The sequence below is a fragment of the Bombina bombina genome, chromosome 4, assembly GCF_027579735.1.
Source record: "Bombina bombina isolate aBomBom1 chromosome 4, aBomBom1.pri, whole genome shotgun sequence".
Taxonomy (NCBI): Eukaryota; Metazoa; Chordata; class Amphibia; order Anura; family Bombinatoridae; genus Bombina; species Bombina bombina.
The window spans coordinates 332,615,462-332,632,174 of NC_069502.1; the positions used below are offsets into that span (position 1 = coordinate 332,615,462).

A 16,713-nucleotide genomic window follows, 5' to 3' on the forward strand; every position below is an offset into this window, starting at 1 on the left:
GGAGATGTTCCAATTTAAATTTAAATGTAATCACATCAGGTTCAGCTTGTTGAGAAATTTTCCCTGAATCTGAAATTTCTCCCTCAGACAAAACCTCCCTGGCCCCCTCAGACTGGTGTAGGGGCACTTCAGAACCAATATCATCAGCGTCCTCATGCTCTTCAGTATTTTCTAAAACAGAGCAGTCGCGCTTTCGCTGATAAGTGGGCATTTTGGCTAAAATGTTTTTGATAGAATTATCCATTACAGCCGTTAATTGTTGCATAGTAAGGAGTATTGGCGCACTAGATGTACTAGGGGCCTCCTGTGTGGGCAAGACTGGTGTAGACGAAGGAGGGGATGATGCAGTACCATGCTTACTCCCCTCACTTGAGGAATCATCTTGGGCATCATTTTCTCTAAATTTTGTGTCACATAAATCACATCTATTTAAATGAGAAGGAACCTTGGCTTCCCCACATACAGAACACAGTCTATCTGGTAGTTCAGACATGTTAAACAGGCATAAACTTGATAACAAAGTACAAAAAACGTTTTAAAATAAAACCGTTACTGTCACTTTAAATTTTAAACTGAACACACTTTATTACTGCAAATGTGAAAAAGTATGAAGGAATTGTTCAAAATTCACCAAAATTTCACCACAGTGTCTTAAAGCCTTAAAAGTATTGCACACCAAATTTGAAAGCTTTAACTCTTAAAATAACGGAACCGGAGCCATTTTTATATTTAACCCCTTTACAGTCCCTGGTATCTGCTTTGCTGAGACCCAACCAAGCCCAAAGGGGAATACGATACCAAATGACGCCTTCAGAAAGTCTTTTCTGTGTATCAGAGCTCCTCACACATGCATCTGCATGTCATGCTTCCTAAAAACAAGTGCGCAATAGAGGCGCGAAAATGAGGCTCTGCCTATGATTAGGGAAAGCCCCTAGAGGATAAGGTGTCCAATACAGTGCCTGCCGGTTATTTTACATAATTCCCAAGAATAAAATAATTCCTCAAAGCTATGAAGTATAAAATATGTTTATATATCAATCGTTTTAGCCCAGAAAATGTCTACAGTCTTAAAAGCCCTTGTGAAGCCCTTTTTTTCTTATGTAATAAAAATGGCTTACCGGATCCCATAGGGAAAATGACAGCTTCCAGCATTACATCGTCTTGTTAGAAATGTGTCATACCTCAAGCAGCAAAAGTCTGCTCACTGTTTCCCCCAACTGAAGTTAATTCCTCTCAACAGTCCTGTGTGGAAACAGCGATCGATTTTAGTAACGGTTGCTAAAATCATTTTCCTCTTACAAACAGAAATCTTCATCACCTTTCTGTTTCAGAGTAAATAGTACATACCAGCACTATTTTAAAATAACAAACTCTTGATTGAATAATAAAAACTACAGTTAAACACCAAAAAACTCTAAGCCATCTCCGTGGAGATGTTGCCTGTACAACGGCAAAGAGAATGACTGGGGAAGGCGGAGCCTAGGAGGGATCATGTGACCAGCTTTGCTGGGCTCTTTGCCATTTCCTGTTGGGGAGGAGAATATCCCACAAGTAAGGATGACGCCGTGGACCGGACACACCTATGTTGGAGAAAAGTGTTTATTTAGGTAACTCACAAAAAAATAACCAGAGGTTAATGATGTTAATAATGTCTAAAGACTGCCCAAGCCTAATAGCTGCTTCAGCAACAATGGCTCAGCAGTGAAGGGGTTACACTACCTTTTGAAATCATTATAACTTTGAAAAAAGTAGCAAATATATCACCACTCACCCCAGTAGCATCCAGATTAACACAACTCTGTCCAGCTGCACCAACGCATTCTTTTGTAGTCAAGTGATCCACAAACCAGAGAGCCATAGTAGAAGGCCAGTTTCCTCCAAGATTAGACACTGTATTTAAGAGAGTCATGTATGTTCCACCAATAAGAGGATCGCTAACTTTAGCATTGAAAGCCATGACAGCCACGAACATACTATATAAAGTAATCTGTAAAAAAGCAAGGAGAAAGAATGTATTTTAGCTATTCATCCTAATAAAAAGGGACAGTACAGTGAAAATGTAACTTTCATGATTTAGATAGAGCATAACAACTATCTAATTTACTTCTAATATCAAATTTGCTTTGTTATTTTGGTATTCTTTGTTAAGAGACTAAACCTAGGTAGGCTAATAGAAGCTCAGGAGTGTGCACATGCCTATAGCAATCTATTGCAGCAGTCAGTGTTTGTAACTATGTATAACATTGCTATAAAAAATGTTGCAAACACTACTGCCAGATGCCTTAAGACACGTGCACACTCCTGAGCTCACCTAGGATTACTCTTTAACAAAGGATGCAAAAAGAACTAAGCAAAATTGATAACAGAAGTAAATTGGAAAGTTCTTAAACATTTCATGCTCTATCCAATAAATTCAAGTTTAATTTTGACTTTACTGTTCCTTTAATATTCATTTGCAGATACATATAGATTTTATACTGCAGAATGTATCCACTTCATAGCATTAACACATTATGCTTATTACATAATATACTACATTGAGCACAAGCATGTGCTTTCAGACATCTACATATAGTAACCAACTGCTACTAATGGTGAAAACCATTCACTGAACTAATCTGCAACCCAAGGGAGTGACAATGTGAGTTTATCAGGGCAGGTTTCCTGAGCAGGAGTTTCACTTGTGACTACCATGTCTCTTCTAAAGCCAGCATCATTTATCCACATGCCAGCAATTGTATTTTTAACTTTAATGCAATGTATTTTTTAAATTAATTATGGTTTATGTATATCAATTCGGGCTGTGCGATTTACAGCGGGTGCGGATTTAAACCAAGATTAACCGCTGCGATTTAAAAACCACGAGAGTCTGCGGTTTTTTGAAGAAAAAAAATGTGTCTGATCGTCAAATGACATTTGCAGCGTAAAACCAATAACATGCCACACATGATCAATAGTGATTGCATGCATGGAACTGACTATTTTAGCGCAGGTAGGTGCATCTGACCGGAAGTATTGCAAGTGGCAACTAAGCAGAGACAGGATTAGAACTCAGCGCTTTGGGTCCTCCTGTTTGTTAGTGCAAGAGAAACTGTGTGAGTACCCCTTATACTAGCTAAGCTCTCACACTAGCGCACTGCACAGACTCCTAATAAAAGTCCAGAAGGCAGCTACTAATCAGTTTTAGCACTGGGTGTGTGGGGACCTGACAAGACATGATTGAGTGCTGCCTGACTGCTCTGGGAGGGTGGTGAGAGGGAGTGCAGTGAAAAGAAGCTGGTCGATCTAGGTAAGGCCACATGTTGTCTATCTGTGTGGGTTTAGCAGCAGGAGCTGCAGTGCTAATTCAGCTTGTTTGTTTTGAGAAATTTATAGCAGCACTTCCCTGCCCTCTCTCTCTTCCCCCCCTGCTCCTTATATGGGCTTAGGTGAATGACCTTTATCCCATTGAGGTCTTGTAATCTGTGAGTCTCATTGGTGGGAATAAGAAAGCACATCATAGTAGTTTTGTTTTCCTCAGACTTTAGTACTTACAGGTCAGTAATGCTGTGCTTATATACCTCACATATGTATACTTCCTATTTGCAGGAACATTTTTACAATGCCTCTAACCAAATAAGCCCCATCTAAATTCTAAAGATTTGAGATACTACTTAGTTGTCCCTTCTGTATTAAACAAATGTGTATGTTATGCCTAGTAGTACTTGAAAGTGCATACTTTGTGTGTATGTTGTGTATCTACATATATGTGCATGCTGTGAAATGGGTCTGGTGTATGTTGTGTGTATACAACTATGCATATATATGTATGCTATGTAGTGTGTGTATTTTGTGTGCCTGTTTTCTATGTGATGCTGTGTATGTTCTGTGTCTGCATGTATGTGAATGCTGTGTAGTGTATGTATGTTAAGTGTCTGCACGCGTAAGTGTATGCTTTGTAGTAGGTTTTGCTGTGTGTGTGCTTGTTTATTTATTTGTATGCTCTGCAGTGTGTGTTTGTATAATGTGTTTTGCTCTGTAGTTGAGACTGTGTATATGTGTGTATGCTGTGTACTGTGTGTGAGTATATATATATATATATATATATCACAGGATTTACAGGATATTCTTTATATGTAGATGATATGTTTTTTTTTTTATTTAGAATTTAATGTATTGACATCAGTCTAATGGTTTTTAAGCCATTCCTGATCCCTGTTCCTGCCCACCACATATCACACTTTTGCCTTGGGGGGGGGGGGTGTCCCTCTTTAGAATTTAGAAATGTTGGGAGGTACGGTATTGTACAAAAAAAATTAAAGTGCCACTGCCTTTTTTTTTTTTTTATTAACTTCTGTGACGCATAACATATTTGATTCCATTGCATTCCTAGTGTTTAGTTGTAGTGTTTAGCATACATGTGTTTAGTTGTAACCACAGCACAGGCAGCAAATTTGATTTTAACTATTTTGTGTTTTGTATTTTTATGCTCACAGAGTGTATTGGCCATTGAGAAACATGTACATTAAGATTCTGTAGTGTTAAATACATTTTTAACTGAAAAAAGAATTGTATGCTTACCTGATAAATTTGTTTCTTTTTAGACACGATGAGTCCACGGATCATCATCCTTACTTGTGGGATTTCACCTCCTGGTCAGCAGGAGGAGGCAAAGAGCACCACAGCAGAGCTGTTATATATAGCTCCTCCCTTCCCTCCCACTCCAGTCATTCGACCGAAGTTAAGAAGAGAAAGGAAAAGCTAAGGTGCAGAGGTGTCTGAAGTTTACAAAAATTAACAACCTGTCTTAAAAGAACAGGGCAGGCCGTGGACTCATCGTGTCTAAAAAGGAACACATTTATCAGGTAAGCATAAATTTTCTTTTCTTTTTAAAGACACGATGAGTCCACGGATAATCATCCTTACTTGTGGGATACAATACCAAAGCTAGAGTACACGGATGATAAGCTAGGGACGAGATAGGGAACCTAAACGGAAGGCACCACTGCTTGAAGAACCTTTCTCCCAAAAACAGCCTCAGCCGAGGCAAAAGTATCAAATTTGTAAAATTTAGAAAAAGTGTGAAGAGAAGATCAAGTTGCAGCCTTGCAAATCTGTTCCATAGAAGCTTCATTTTTGAATGCCCATGAGGAAGCAACCGCCCTAGTGGAATGAGTCGTAATTCTTTCAGGAGGCTGCTGTCCAGCAGTCTCATATGCAAAGCGGATGATACTCCTCAACCAAAAAGAAAGAGAGGTAGCCGTAGCTTTCTGACCCTTACGTCTTCCAGAGAAAATTACAAACAGAGAAGAAGACTGACGAAAGTCCTTAGTTGCTTGTAAGTAAAACGTCAAAGCATGGACTACATCCAAATTATGCAGAAGCCTTTCCTTCTGAGAAGAAGGATTAGGACACAAAGAAGGAACAACAATCTCCTGATTAATGTTCCTGTCTGAAACAACCTTAGGAAGGAACCATAGTTTAGAACGCAAAACTACCTTATTCGAATGGAAAATAAGGTAAGGCGAATTGCAACGTTGAAAGCTCAGACACTCTTCGAGTCTTCGAGCTGAAGAAATAGCAACAAAAAATAAAACCTTCCAAGATAACAACTTAATATCTAAGGAATGCATAGGCTCATACGGAGCCCCTTGAAGAACCTTGAGAACTAAATTCAAACCCCATGGAGGAGAAACTGGTTTGAACACAGGCCTGATCCTAACCAAGGCCTGACAAAAAGATTGAACATCAGCCAGACGTTTGTGTAACAAAATAGATAAGGCAGAGATCTGACCCTTTAGGGAACTTGCCAATCCTTCTTGGAGAAGAGACAAGATTCTGGAAATCCTAACTCTACTCCATGAGTAGCCCTTGGATTCACACCAATAAAGATATTTACGCCATATCTTATAATACATCTTTCTAGTTACAGGCTTACGTGCCTGAATCAAGGTCTCTATGACCGAGTCAGAAAAACCCTGCTTGGATAGAATTAAGCGTTCAATCTCCAAGCAGTCAGCTTCAGAGAAATTAGATTTGGATGAAGGAAGGGTCCTTGAATGAGAAGATCCTTCCTCAATGGTAGTCTCCAAAGTGGCAGGGATGACATGTCTACCGGATCGGCATACCAAATCCTGCGAGGCCACGCAGGAGCAATGAGAATCACTGATGCCTTCTCCTGTTTGATTCGAGCAATGAACAGAGGAAGAAGAGCAAACGGGGGAAAAAGATATGCTATGTTGAAGGACCAAGGAACTGCTAGAGCATCTATCAGCTCTGTCTGAGGATCCCTGGACCTTGACCTGTATCTCGGGAGCTTGGCATTCTGACGAGATGCCATGAGAACTAACTCCGGCCGACCCCATTTGAGAATCAGGTTGGAGAATACTTCCGGATGGAGTTCCCACTCTCCCGAATGAAAAGTCTGCCTGCTCAGAAAGTCCGCCTCCCAGTTGTCCACCCGCCCACCGGATTAACTTGGCTACCTCCGTCATCGCTAAGGAACTCCTTGTTCCTCCCTGATGATTGATGTAAGCCACTGTCGTTATGTTGTCCGTCTGGAATCTGATGAACTGGGCCGAAGCCAACTGAGGCCAGGCCAGAAGAGCATTGAAGATCGCTCTCAGTTCCAGGATGTTTATAGGAAGAACAGATTCCGCCGGAGTCCACACTCCCTGAGCCTTTAGAGGACCCCAGACAGCTCCCCACCCCAGAAGGCTGGCATCTGTTGTCACAATCACCCAAGATGGTCTGAGAAAGCATGTCCCCTGGGATAGATGATCCAGAGACAACCACCATTGAAGTGAATCCCTTGTCTCCTGCTCCAGGGTTATTCGAGGAGACAAGTCTGCATAATCTCCATTCCACAGCCTGAGCATGTTTAACTGCAGAGGTCTGAGATGAAACCAAGCAAATGGAATGATGTCCATTGCCGCCACCATCAGTCAGATTACTTCCATGCACTGGGCCACTGACAGCCGAGGATTGGACTGAAGATGACATGTCCACTAGATCTGCATACCAGGTCCTGCGTGGCCACGCAGGTGCTATCAGAATCACCGATGCTCTCTCCTGCTTGATCTTGGCAATCAGTCGAGGGAGCAGAGGAAACGGTGGAAACACATAAGCCAGGTTGAAAGACCAGGGCGCTGCTAGAGCATCTATCAGTGTCGCCTTGGGATCCCTGGACCTGGATCCGTAACACGGAAGCTTGGCGTTCTGGCGAGACGCCATGAGATCCAGTTCTGGTTTGCCCCAACGATGAATCAGTTGTGCAAATGCCTCCGGATGGAGTTCCCACTCTCCCAGATGAAAAGTCTGACGACTTAGAAAATCCGCCTCCCAGTGCTCTACACCTGGGATATGGATAGCTGATGATAAGGGGCCGTTCCTTCATGCTGTCTTAGAGGCAGCAGCAGGCTTTTTTACCTGCTTACCTTTTTTCCATGTCAGGTTTGGTCTCCAGACCGTCTTGGATTGAGCAAAAGTTCCCTCTTGTTTATTATTAGAGGAAGTTGATGCCGCACCTGCCTTGAAGTTTTGAAAGGCACGAAAATTAGACTGTTTGGCCCTAGATTTGGACCTGTCCTGAGGAAGGGCATGACCTTTTCCTCCAGTGATATCAGCAATAATCTCCTTCAACCAGGCCCGAATAGGGTCTGCCCCTTGAAGGGAATGTTAAGTAGCTTAGATTTTTAAGTCACGTCAGCTGACCATGATCTAAGCCATAGCACTCTGCGCGCCTGTATAGCAAAACCAGAATTCTTAGCCGTTATTTTAGTCAAATGAACAATGGCATCAGAATAAAAGAATTGGCTAGCTTAAGTGCTCTAAGTTTGCCAAGTATGTCATCCAATGGAGTCGCTACCTGTAAAGCCTCTTCCAGAGACTCAAACCAGTACGCCGCAGCAGCAGTGACAGGGGCAATGCATGCAAGGGGCTGTAGGATAAAACCTTGTTGAATAAATATTTTCTTAAGGTAACCTCTAATTTTTTATCCATTGGAGCTAAAAAAAAAAAAAAAAAGCACAACTGTCCTCGACAGGGATAGTAGTACGCTTTACTAGAGTAGAAACTGCTCCCTCCACCTTAGGGACTGTCTGCCATAAGTCCCATGTGGTGGCGTCTATTGGAAACATTTTTCTAAAAATAGGAGGGGAAGAGAACGGCACACCTGGTCTATCCCATTCCTTATTAATCATTTCTGTAAACCTTTTAGGTATTTGGAAAAACATCAGTACACACCGGCACTGCAAAGTATTTATCCAGTCTACACAATTTCTCTGGCACTGCAATGGTATCACAGTCATTCAGAGCAGCTAAAACCTCCCTAAGCAACACGCGGAGGTGTTCAAGCTTAAATTTAAATGTAGAAATATTAGAATCAGGTATCTTTCCTGAGTCATTAACATCACCCACTGACTGAAGCTCTCTTTCCTCAGCTTCTGCATATTGTGAGGCAGTATCAGACATGGTTCTTAAAGCGTCAGTATGCTCTGCATTTTGTCTCACCCCAGAGCTATCTCGCTTAGCTCTAAGTTCAGGTAGTCTGGCTAATACCGCTGACAGTGTATTATCCATGACTGCCGCCATGTCTTGTAAAGTAAACGCTATGGGCGCCCTAGATGTACTTGGCGCCATTTGAGCGTGAGTCCCTTAAGCGGGAGTCAAAGGGTCTGACACGTGGGGAAAGTTAGTCGGCATAACTTCCCCCTCGTCAGATTCCTCTGGTGATACATTTTTTAAAGACAGAAAATGATCTTTATTGCATAAAATGAAATCAGTACATTTGGTACACATTCTAAGAGGGGGTTCCACCATGGCTTTTAAACATAATAAACAAGGAGTTTCTTCTATGTCAGACATGTTTATACAGAATAGCAATGAGACTAGCAAGCTTGGAAAACACTTTAAATCAAGTTAACAAGCAAATATAAAAAACGGTACTGTGCCTTTAAGAGAAACAAATTTTGTCAGAATGAAAAAATGCAGTAAATCAAACGAAATTTTTACAGTGTGTATAATAGGCTAACAGAGCATTGCACCAACTTGCAAATGGATGATTAACCCCTTAGTTCAAAAAATGGATAAAAAAAACGAAATAGACGTTTTTTAACAGTCACAACCAACTGCCACAGCAAGCTGTGGCCCTACCTTCCCCAATAAACGACTTTGGAAAGCCTTTGGGCCCTTTAGAGATGTCCTATAGCATTCAGAGGGCCTTTGAGGGAAGCTGGATGTCACAGTTTGTAATTTTAACTGCACCAACTGTAACTTTTATACTACAACAGTGGAAATTGTTTCTAGTCAAAATTTAAGCCAGCCATGTGGAAAAAACTAGGCCCCAATAAAGTTTTATCACCAAAGCATATATAAAAACGATTAAACATGCCAGCAAACGTTTTATATTGTAAATATCATAAGGGTATTACCCCTGGGAGTAAGCATGATACCAGTCGTTATTAAATCACTGTATTCAGGCTTAACTTACATTAATCCGGTATCAGCAGCATTTTCTAGTGTTTTCCATCTCTAGAAAAAATTATAACTGCACATACCTGATAGCAGAATAAACTGCACGCCATTCTCTCGCTGAAGTTACCTCATCTGTGTAATCCCCTCAGACATATGTGAGAATAGCAATGGATCTTAGTTACAACCTGCTAAGATCATAGAAACCTCAGGCAGATTCTTCTTCTATTTACTGCCTGAGATAAAATAGCACAACTCCGGTACTATTTAAAAATAACAAACTTTTGATTGAAGAAAATAAACTAGCTATATTTAACCACTCTCTCCTACAACGTCCTAGCTTGTTGAGAGTTGCAAGAGAATGACTGGCTATGACAGTTAGGGGAGGAGCTATATTACAGCTCTGCTGTGGGTGTCCTCTTGCAACTTCCTGTTGGGAATGAGAATATGCCACAAGTAATGGATGATCCGTGGACTGGATACACCTTACAACAGAAATGTCTGTCCAGAAAGGCAAACCTTAGGAACTTGTGATGATCTCTGTGGATAGGGACATGCAGATATGCATCCTTTAAGTCCACTGTCGTCATAAATTGACCCTCCTGAATCAATGGAAGAATAGTACGAATAGTTTCCAACTTGAAGGATGGAACTCTGAGAAACTTGTTCAGACTCTTGAGGTCTAAAATAGGTCTGAAAGTTCCCTCCTTCTTGGGAACTACAAACAGATTTGAATAAAACCCCTGCCCGTGTTCCTGTACAGGAAAGGGAGTAATCACTCCCAGGGAAGAAAGGTCTCCTACACAATGTAAGAACGCCTCTCTTTTTATCTGGTTTGCAGATAATCTTGAAAGAAGAAATCTTCCTCAAGGAGGAAAATTTTTGAACTCCAGTTTGTATCCCTGGGACACTATTTCTATAGCCCAGGAATCCTGAACGTCTCGCACCCAAGCCTGAACGAAGAAAGAAAGTCTGCCCCCCACCAGATCCGGTCCCGGATCAGGGTCATGCCCTTCATGCTGTTTTGGAGTCAGCAGCAGGCTTCTTGGACTGTTTACCCTTGTTCCAAGGCTGGTTGGGTCTCCAAGGGGGCTTAAACCGTGAATAATTTCCTTCCTGTTTAGAGGAGGAAGAGAAAGAATTTCCCTTGAAATTGCGAAAGGAACGAAAATTATTTTGACGTCCTTTTTTTTTTATTTCTCTTATCCTGAGGAAGGAGATGACCCTTACCTCCCGTGATGTCAGAGATAATTTCCTTCAAGCCAGGTCCAAACAAGGTCTTACCCTTGTAAGGAATAGCTAGAAGCTTAGACTTAGATGAAACGTCCGCAGACCAAGGCTTTAACCATAAAGCTCTGTGGGCTAGGATAGGGAACCCTGAACTCTTAGCTGCTAATTTAGTAATTTGCAGAGAATCTGTAATAAAAGCATTAGCTAACTTCAGAGCTTTAATCCTATCTTGGATTTCCTCCAATGAAGTCTCAGACTTAAGAGACTCAGACAGAGCATCAAATCAATAAGCTGACGCACTAGTGACAGTAGCAATGCACACAGCCGGCTGCAACAGCAGACCCTGGTGAACATAAATCCTTTTAAGTAGACCCTCCAACTTCTTGTCCATGGGGTCTTTAAAGGCACAACTATCCTCAATAGGAATAGTAGTTCGCTTGGCTAAGGTAGAGATAGCTCCTTCTACCTTAGGAACCAATTGCCAAGCTTCCTTGATAGTGTCAGCTATAGGAAACATCTTCCTGAAAATAGGAGACGGAGAGAAGGGAATACCTGGTCTCTCCCATTCCTTAGACACAATCTCCGAAGCTTGCTTAGGAACTGGAAAAACATCTGAGAAAGTAGGGACTTCGAAATATTTGTCCAATTTACTCGCCTTCACAGGAGCGACTACTACTGTGGAATCACAGTCGTCTAAAGTAACCAACACCTCCCTGAGTAACAGACGGAGGTGTTCTAGTTTAAATCAGAAAGAGACAACCTCCGAATCAGTCAAAGGTTTTGAACCTGAAATCTCGCCATCTGATAAAACCTCTATACCCTCCATCTCAGTTCCCTGGGAGGGTACCTCTGAGACTGCTACCATGGCATCAGAAACCTTGCTGATAACATGCTTGTCTTTCCTCTTGCGCTGAAACATAGGAAAGGCAGACAACGCATCAGAAATTGTGGAAGACATAACCGCCGCTATGTCTTTTAAAGTAACTCTAGCAGGTGCTAGAGCAGAAGCGCAGGGCACTGCTGGTGGGGGCGTTAATTTTTGGGACGCTTGGGGAGAAAGTTGCGGCATAAATTGACCCTCATCCGAAGATTCCTGGACAACATCTGCCTGAGAAGAAATTGGCTCAGTAAAAATCTTATCCCTAAAACTTACAGTCCTTTCAATAAATGTAGGACAGAAAGGGATTGGTGGTTCCACATTTGCATCCAGACACAAGGCACATGTAACATATTGCACACCTTCTTGATCCATTATACAATATAATTTATCTAATAATCAACAGGAAAAACAATAAACATTAGAAAAAAATAACTACACAAAAACCGTTACTGTTCCTTAAAATACAAACGGTTTCTCTATTTTTCTGCAAACTGTAAGATTCCTCTTAAGTACAGCGGCTAAAAAAAGCTAACTTCACAAGATAAACCTCTGCACCACAGCAATCTGCTGAGGTGCTCCTACCGTGTAAAATGACACCGGATCCCCTTGTTTCCTATGATGATCCATTCAGTGACACTGCGCAATCCAGGTCACAAACCCAGACGTATCTGTACTAGAAGCGCATTAAATTACATTACATGCTGCTTTAGAACAGACAATCAAGTAGCCCAGCTAATGTCGCACTAATCCTGTCAGGGAAACAGCGCTCTACTTCGTGGTGCCCAAATACAGGAAGCCCCGTCCATCGTGGGCGTACCTAAAGCCCAATGTCTCCCCTCCAGGAAAAAACAACAAGTGAAACCACCGGAGCCTTACAAAAAATAACACAACACATCTCCAGCCCGAGTCCTGCTATATAACACTGCCCAGAAAACTTTTCACATAAAAGTTGAAGAGAGTCCCCAACATAAAAAGGCTTTGCTATTAACCCTTTATGTTCCATAGTGCTATTTTTGAATAGAAAACTGAGTCTCCTTATGTCCCAGAAAGGTAGCACTTACCTCCACCACTGCCTGGCAGGAAGGCAGTTCCCAAGCTTGAGAGGTCCTCTCCCTCACATTGGCCCGAAAAAGAAACAAATGCTGAGTTAGTGAGTACCTCAGACTGAAGGATATATAGCAGCACAAATATGGGAGGCGCAGTGAGAATTATGTCCCACAAGTTCCCATTGCTTTAAAGCCACCAAAACTCTACTGTAGAGACTGAAATGGAACCAGGCTACACCCCAGGACAAAGTAGCACTCTCTGGCACTACTTTAAAATAAACTCTTGATTGAAGAATCTAAAACTAACACCTCACTTTCGGCTAGATTACGAGTTGTGCAGTAGGGTTAAAAAGCAGCGTTGAGAGGTCCCAACGCTGCTTTTTAACGCCCGCTGGTATTACGAATCTTGAAATGACAGGTGTACCGCTCACTTTTTTGGTCAGACTCGAAAATACCGGAAATCCACTTACGTTAATTGCGTATCCTATATTTTCAATGGGACTTGCATAACGCCGGTATTACGAGTCTTCCAAAAAGTGAGCGGTACAGCCTCTCTTGTCAAGACTAATACCGCATTTAAAAGTCAATAGTTAAGAGTTTTATGGGCTAACGCCGTAGTATAAGACTCTTAACTAAAGTGCTAAAAAGTACACTAACACCCATAAACTACCTATTAACCCCTAAACCGAGGCCCCCCCCATCGTAAACACTACAAAAAATGTTTAACCCCTAATCTGCCGAACCGGACATCGACGCCACTATAAAAAATATATTAACCCTTAAACCGCCGCCCTCCTGCATTGCAAACACTAGTTAAAATTTTTTTAACCCCTAATCTGCCGTCCCTAACATCGCCGACACCTACCTACATTTATTAACCCCTAATCTGCCGCCCCCAACGTCGCTGCAACTATATTAAATGTATTAACCCCTAAATCTAAGTCTAACCCTAACCCCCCTAACTTAAATATAATTTAAATAAATCTAAATTAAATTACAATTCACTAAATTATTCCTATTTAAAACTAAATACCTATAAAATAAACCCTAAGCTAGCTACAATATAACTAATAGTTACATTGTATCTAGTTTAGGATTTATTTTTATTTTACAGACAACTTTGTATTTATTTTAACTAGGTAGTTATTAAATAGTTAATAACTATTTAGTAACTATTCTACCTAGTTAAAATAAATACAAAGTTGCCTGTAAAATAAAAATAAATCCTAAACTAGATACAATGTAACTATTAGTTATATTGTAGCTAGCATAGGGATTATTTTATAGGTAAGTATTTAGTTTTAAATAGGAATAATTTAGTTAATTGTAGTTATATTATTTAGATTTATTTAAATTATATTTAATTTAGGGGGTGTTAGGGTTAGACTTAGGTTTAGGGGTTAAGAACTTTATTATAGTGGTGGCGACGTTGGGGGCGGCAGATTAGGAGTTAATAAGTGTATGTAGGTGGGGGCGGCAGATTAGGGGTTAATAAATATAATGTAGGTGTCAGCGATGTTGGGGGCAGCAGATTAGGGGTTAATAAGTATAATGTAGGTGGCGGCAGTGTCCGGAGCAGCAGATTAAGGTTTTATTATATTATGCAGGTGTCTGCGATGTCAGGGGTGGCGGATTAGGGGTTAATAAGTGTAATATTAGGGGTGTTTAGACTCGGGGTTCATGTTAGGGTGTTAGGTGTAGAAATTAAAAGTATTTCCCCATAGGAATCAATTAGGCTGCATTAGGAGCTGAACGCTGCTTTTTTGCAGGTGTTAGTTTTTTTTTCAGCCGGCTCTGCCCCATTGATTCCTATGGGGAAATCGTGCACGAGCACGTTTTGCCAGCTCACCGCTACCATAAGCAGCGCTGGTATTGAGGTGAGATGTGGAGCTAAATTTTGCTCTCCGCTCACTTTTCTGCAGCTAACGCCGGGTTTCTAAAAACCCGTAATACCAGCGATGTCTGTAGGTGAGCAGTGAGGGAAAACTGCTCGTTAGCACCACACCCCTGTTAACGCAAAACTCGTAATCTAGGTGTTTACCTCTTCCTATCACTAACGTAGGCAAAGAGAATGACTGGAGTGGGAGGGAAGAGAGGATCTCAATATAACAGCTCTGCTGTGGTGCTCTTTGCCTCCTCCTGCTGACCAGGAGGTGAAAACCCACAAGTAAGGATGATGATCCGTGGACTTATCATGTCTTTAAAAAGAAACTAAGGTGTTTTAGTCATTTTTAATAAAATAGCAAACCACATTTTTTTATGGTCAAAAACTGCAATTTTATTTTTTAAAAACCGCACAGCCCTAATTGTCAATATATTTAATAAATAATAATACTAAAAGAAATAAGAGCATTCTGTGACGTGCTGCTGTAAGGCAACGTTTAAATAGTGGCACAGACTCCCATCATTTAAATATGTCTGTTCAAAATAAATACATACATATAGATACATACTTAACAAATCCTCAGCGCCTGCGCTTAATAGACTGTTGTACCATAGGTGTCTGTGTACAGGGAGTGCAGAATTATTAGGCAAATGAGTATTTTGACCACATCATCCTCTTTATGCATGTTGTCTTACTCCAAGCTGTATAGGCTCGAAAGCCTACTACCAATTAAGCATATTAGGTGATGTGCATCTCTGTAATCAGAAGGGGTGTGGTCTAATGACATCAACACCCTATATCAGGTGTGCATAATTATTAGGCAACTTCCTTTCCTTTGGCAAAATGGGTCAAAAGAAGGACTTGACAGGCTCAGAAAAGTCAAAAATAGTGAGATATCTTGCAGAGGGATGCAGCACTCTTAAAATTGCAAAGCTTCTGAAGCGTGATCATCGAACAATCAAGCGTTTCATTCAAAATAGTCAACAGGGTCGCAAGAAGCGTGTGGAAAAACCAAGGCGCAAAATAACTGCCCATGAACTGAGAAAAGTCAAGCGTGCAGCTGCCAAGATGCCACTTGCCACCAGTTTGGCCATATTTCAGAGCTGCAACATCACTGGAGTGCCCAAAAGCACAAGGTGTGCAATACTCAGAGACATGGCCAAGGTAAGAAAGGCTGAAAGACGACCACCACTGAACAAGACACACAAGCTGAAACATCAAGACTGGGCCAAGAAATATCTCAAGACTGATTTTTCTAAGGTTTTATGGACTGATGAAATGAGAGTGAGTCTTGATGGGCTAGATGGATGGGCCCGTGGCTGGATTGGTAAAGGGCAGAGAGCTCCAGTCCGACTCAGACTCCAGCAAGGTGGAGGTGGAGTACTGGTTTGGGCTGGTATCATCAAAGATGAGCTTGTGGGGCCTTTTCGGGTTGAGGATGGAGCCAAGCTCAACTCCCAGTCCTACTGCCAGTTTTTGGAAGACACCTTCTTCAAGCAGTGGTACAGGAAGAAGTCTGCATCCTTCAAGAAAAACATGATTTTCATGCAGGACAATGCTCCATTACATGCGTCCAAGTACTCCACAGCGTGGCTGGCAAGAAAGGGTATAAAAGAAGAAAATCTAATGACATGGCCTCCTTGTTCACCTGATCTGAACCCCATTGAGAACCTGAGGTCCATCATCAAATGTGAGATTTACAAGGAGGGAAAACAGTACACCTCTCTGAACAGTGTCTGGGAGGCTGTGGTTGCTGCTGCACGCAATGTTGATGGTGAACAGATCAAAACACTGACAGAATCCATGGATGGCAGGCTTTTGAGTGTCCTTGCAAAGAAAGGTGGCTATATTGGTCACTGATCTGTTTTTGTTTTGTTTTTGAATGTCAGAAATGTATATTTGTGAATGTTGAGATGTTATATTGGTTTCACTGGTAAAAATAAATAATTGAAATGGGTATATATTTGTTTTTTGTTAAGTTGCCTAATAATTATGCACAGTAATAGTCACCTGCACACACAGATATCCCCCTAAAATAGCTATAACTAAAAACAAACTAAAAACTACTTCCAAAACTATTCAGCTTTGATATTAATGCGTTTTTTGGGTTCATTGAGAACATGGTTGTTGTTCAATAATAAAATTAATCCTCAAAAATACAACTTGCCTAATAATTCTGCACTCCCTGTATTACTAATCTAGAGAACTGTGAAATGTTTACT

General features: G+C 41.2%; 1 protein-coding gene across 1 annotated transcript in view; it reads right to left on the minus strand.

Moving 5' to 3' along the window:
- Positions 1-16,713, minus strand: part of SLC33A1 (solute carrier family 33 member 1) — a 199,144-nt gene that overhangs the window by 72,188 nt on the left and 110,243 nt on the right. The window contains exon 6 of the mRNA XM_053710075.1: positions 1,772-1,987. Within this exon, the coding sequence (XP_053566050.1) occupies positions 1,772-1,987 (216 nt within the window). The remainder of the gene's footprint in view (positions 1-1,771; positions 1,988-16,713) is intronic.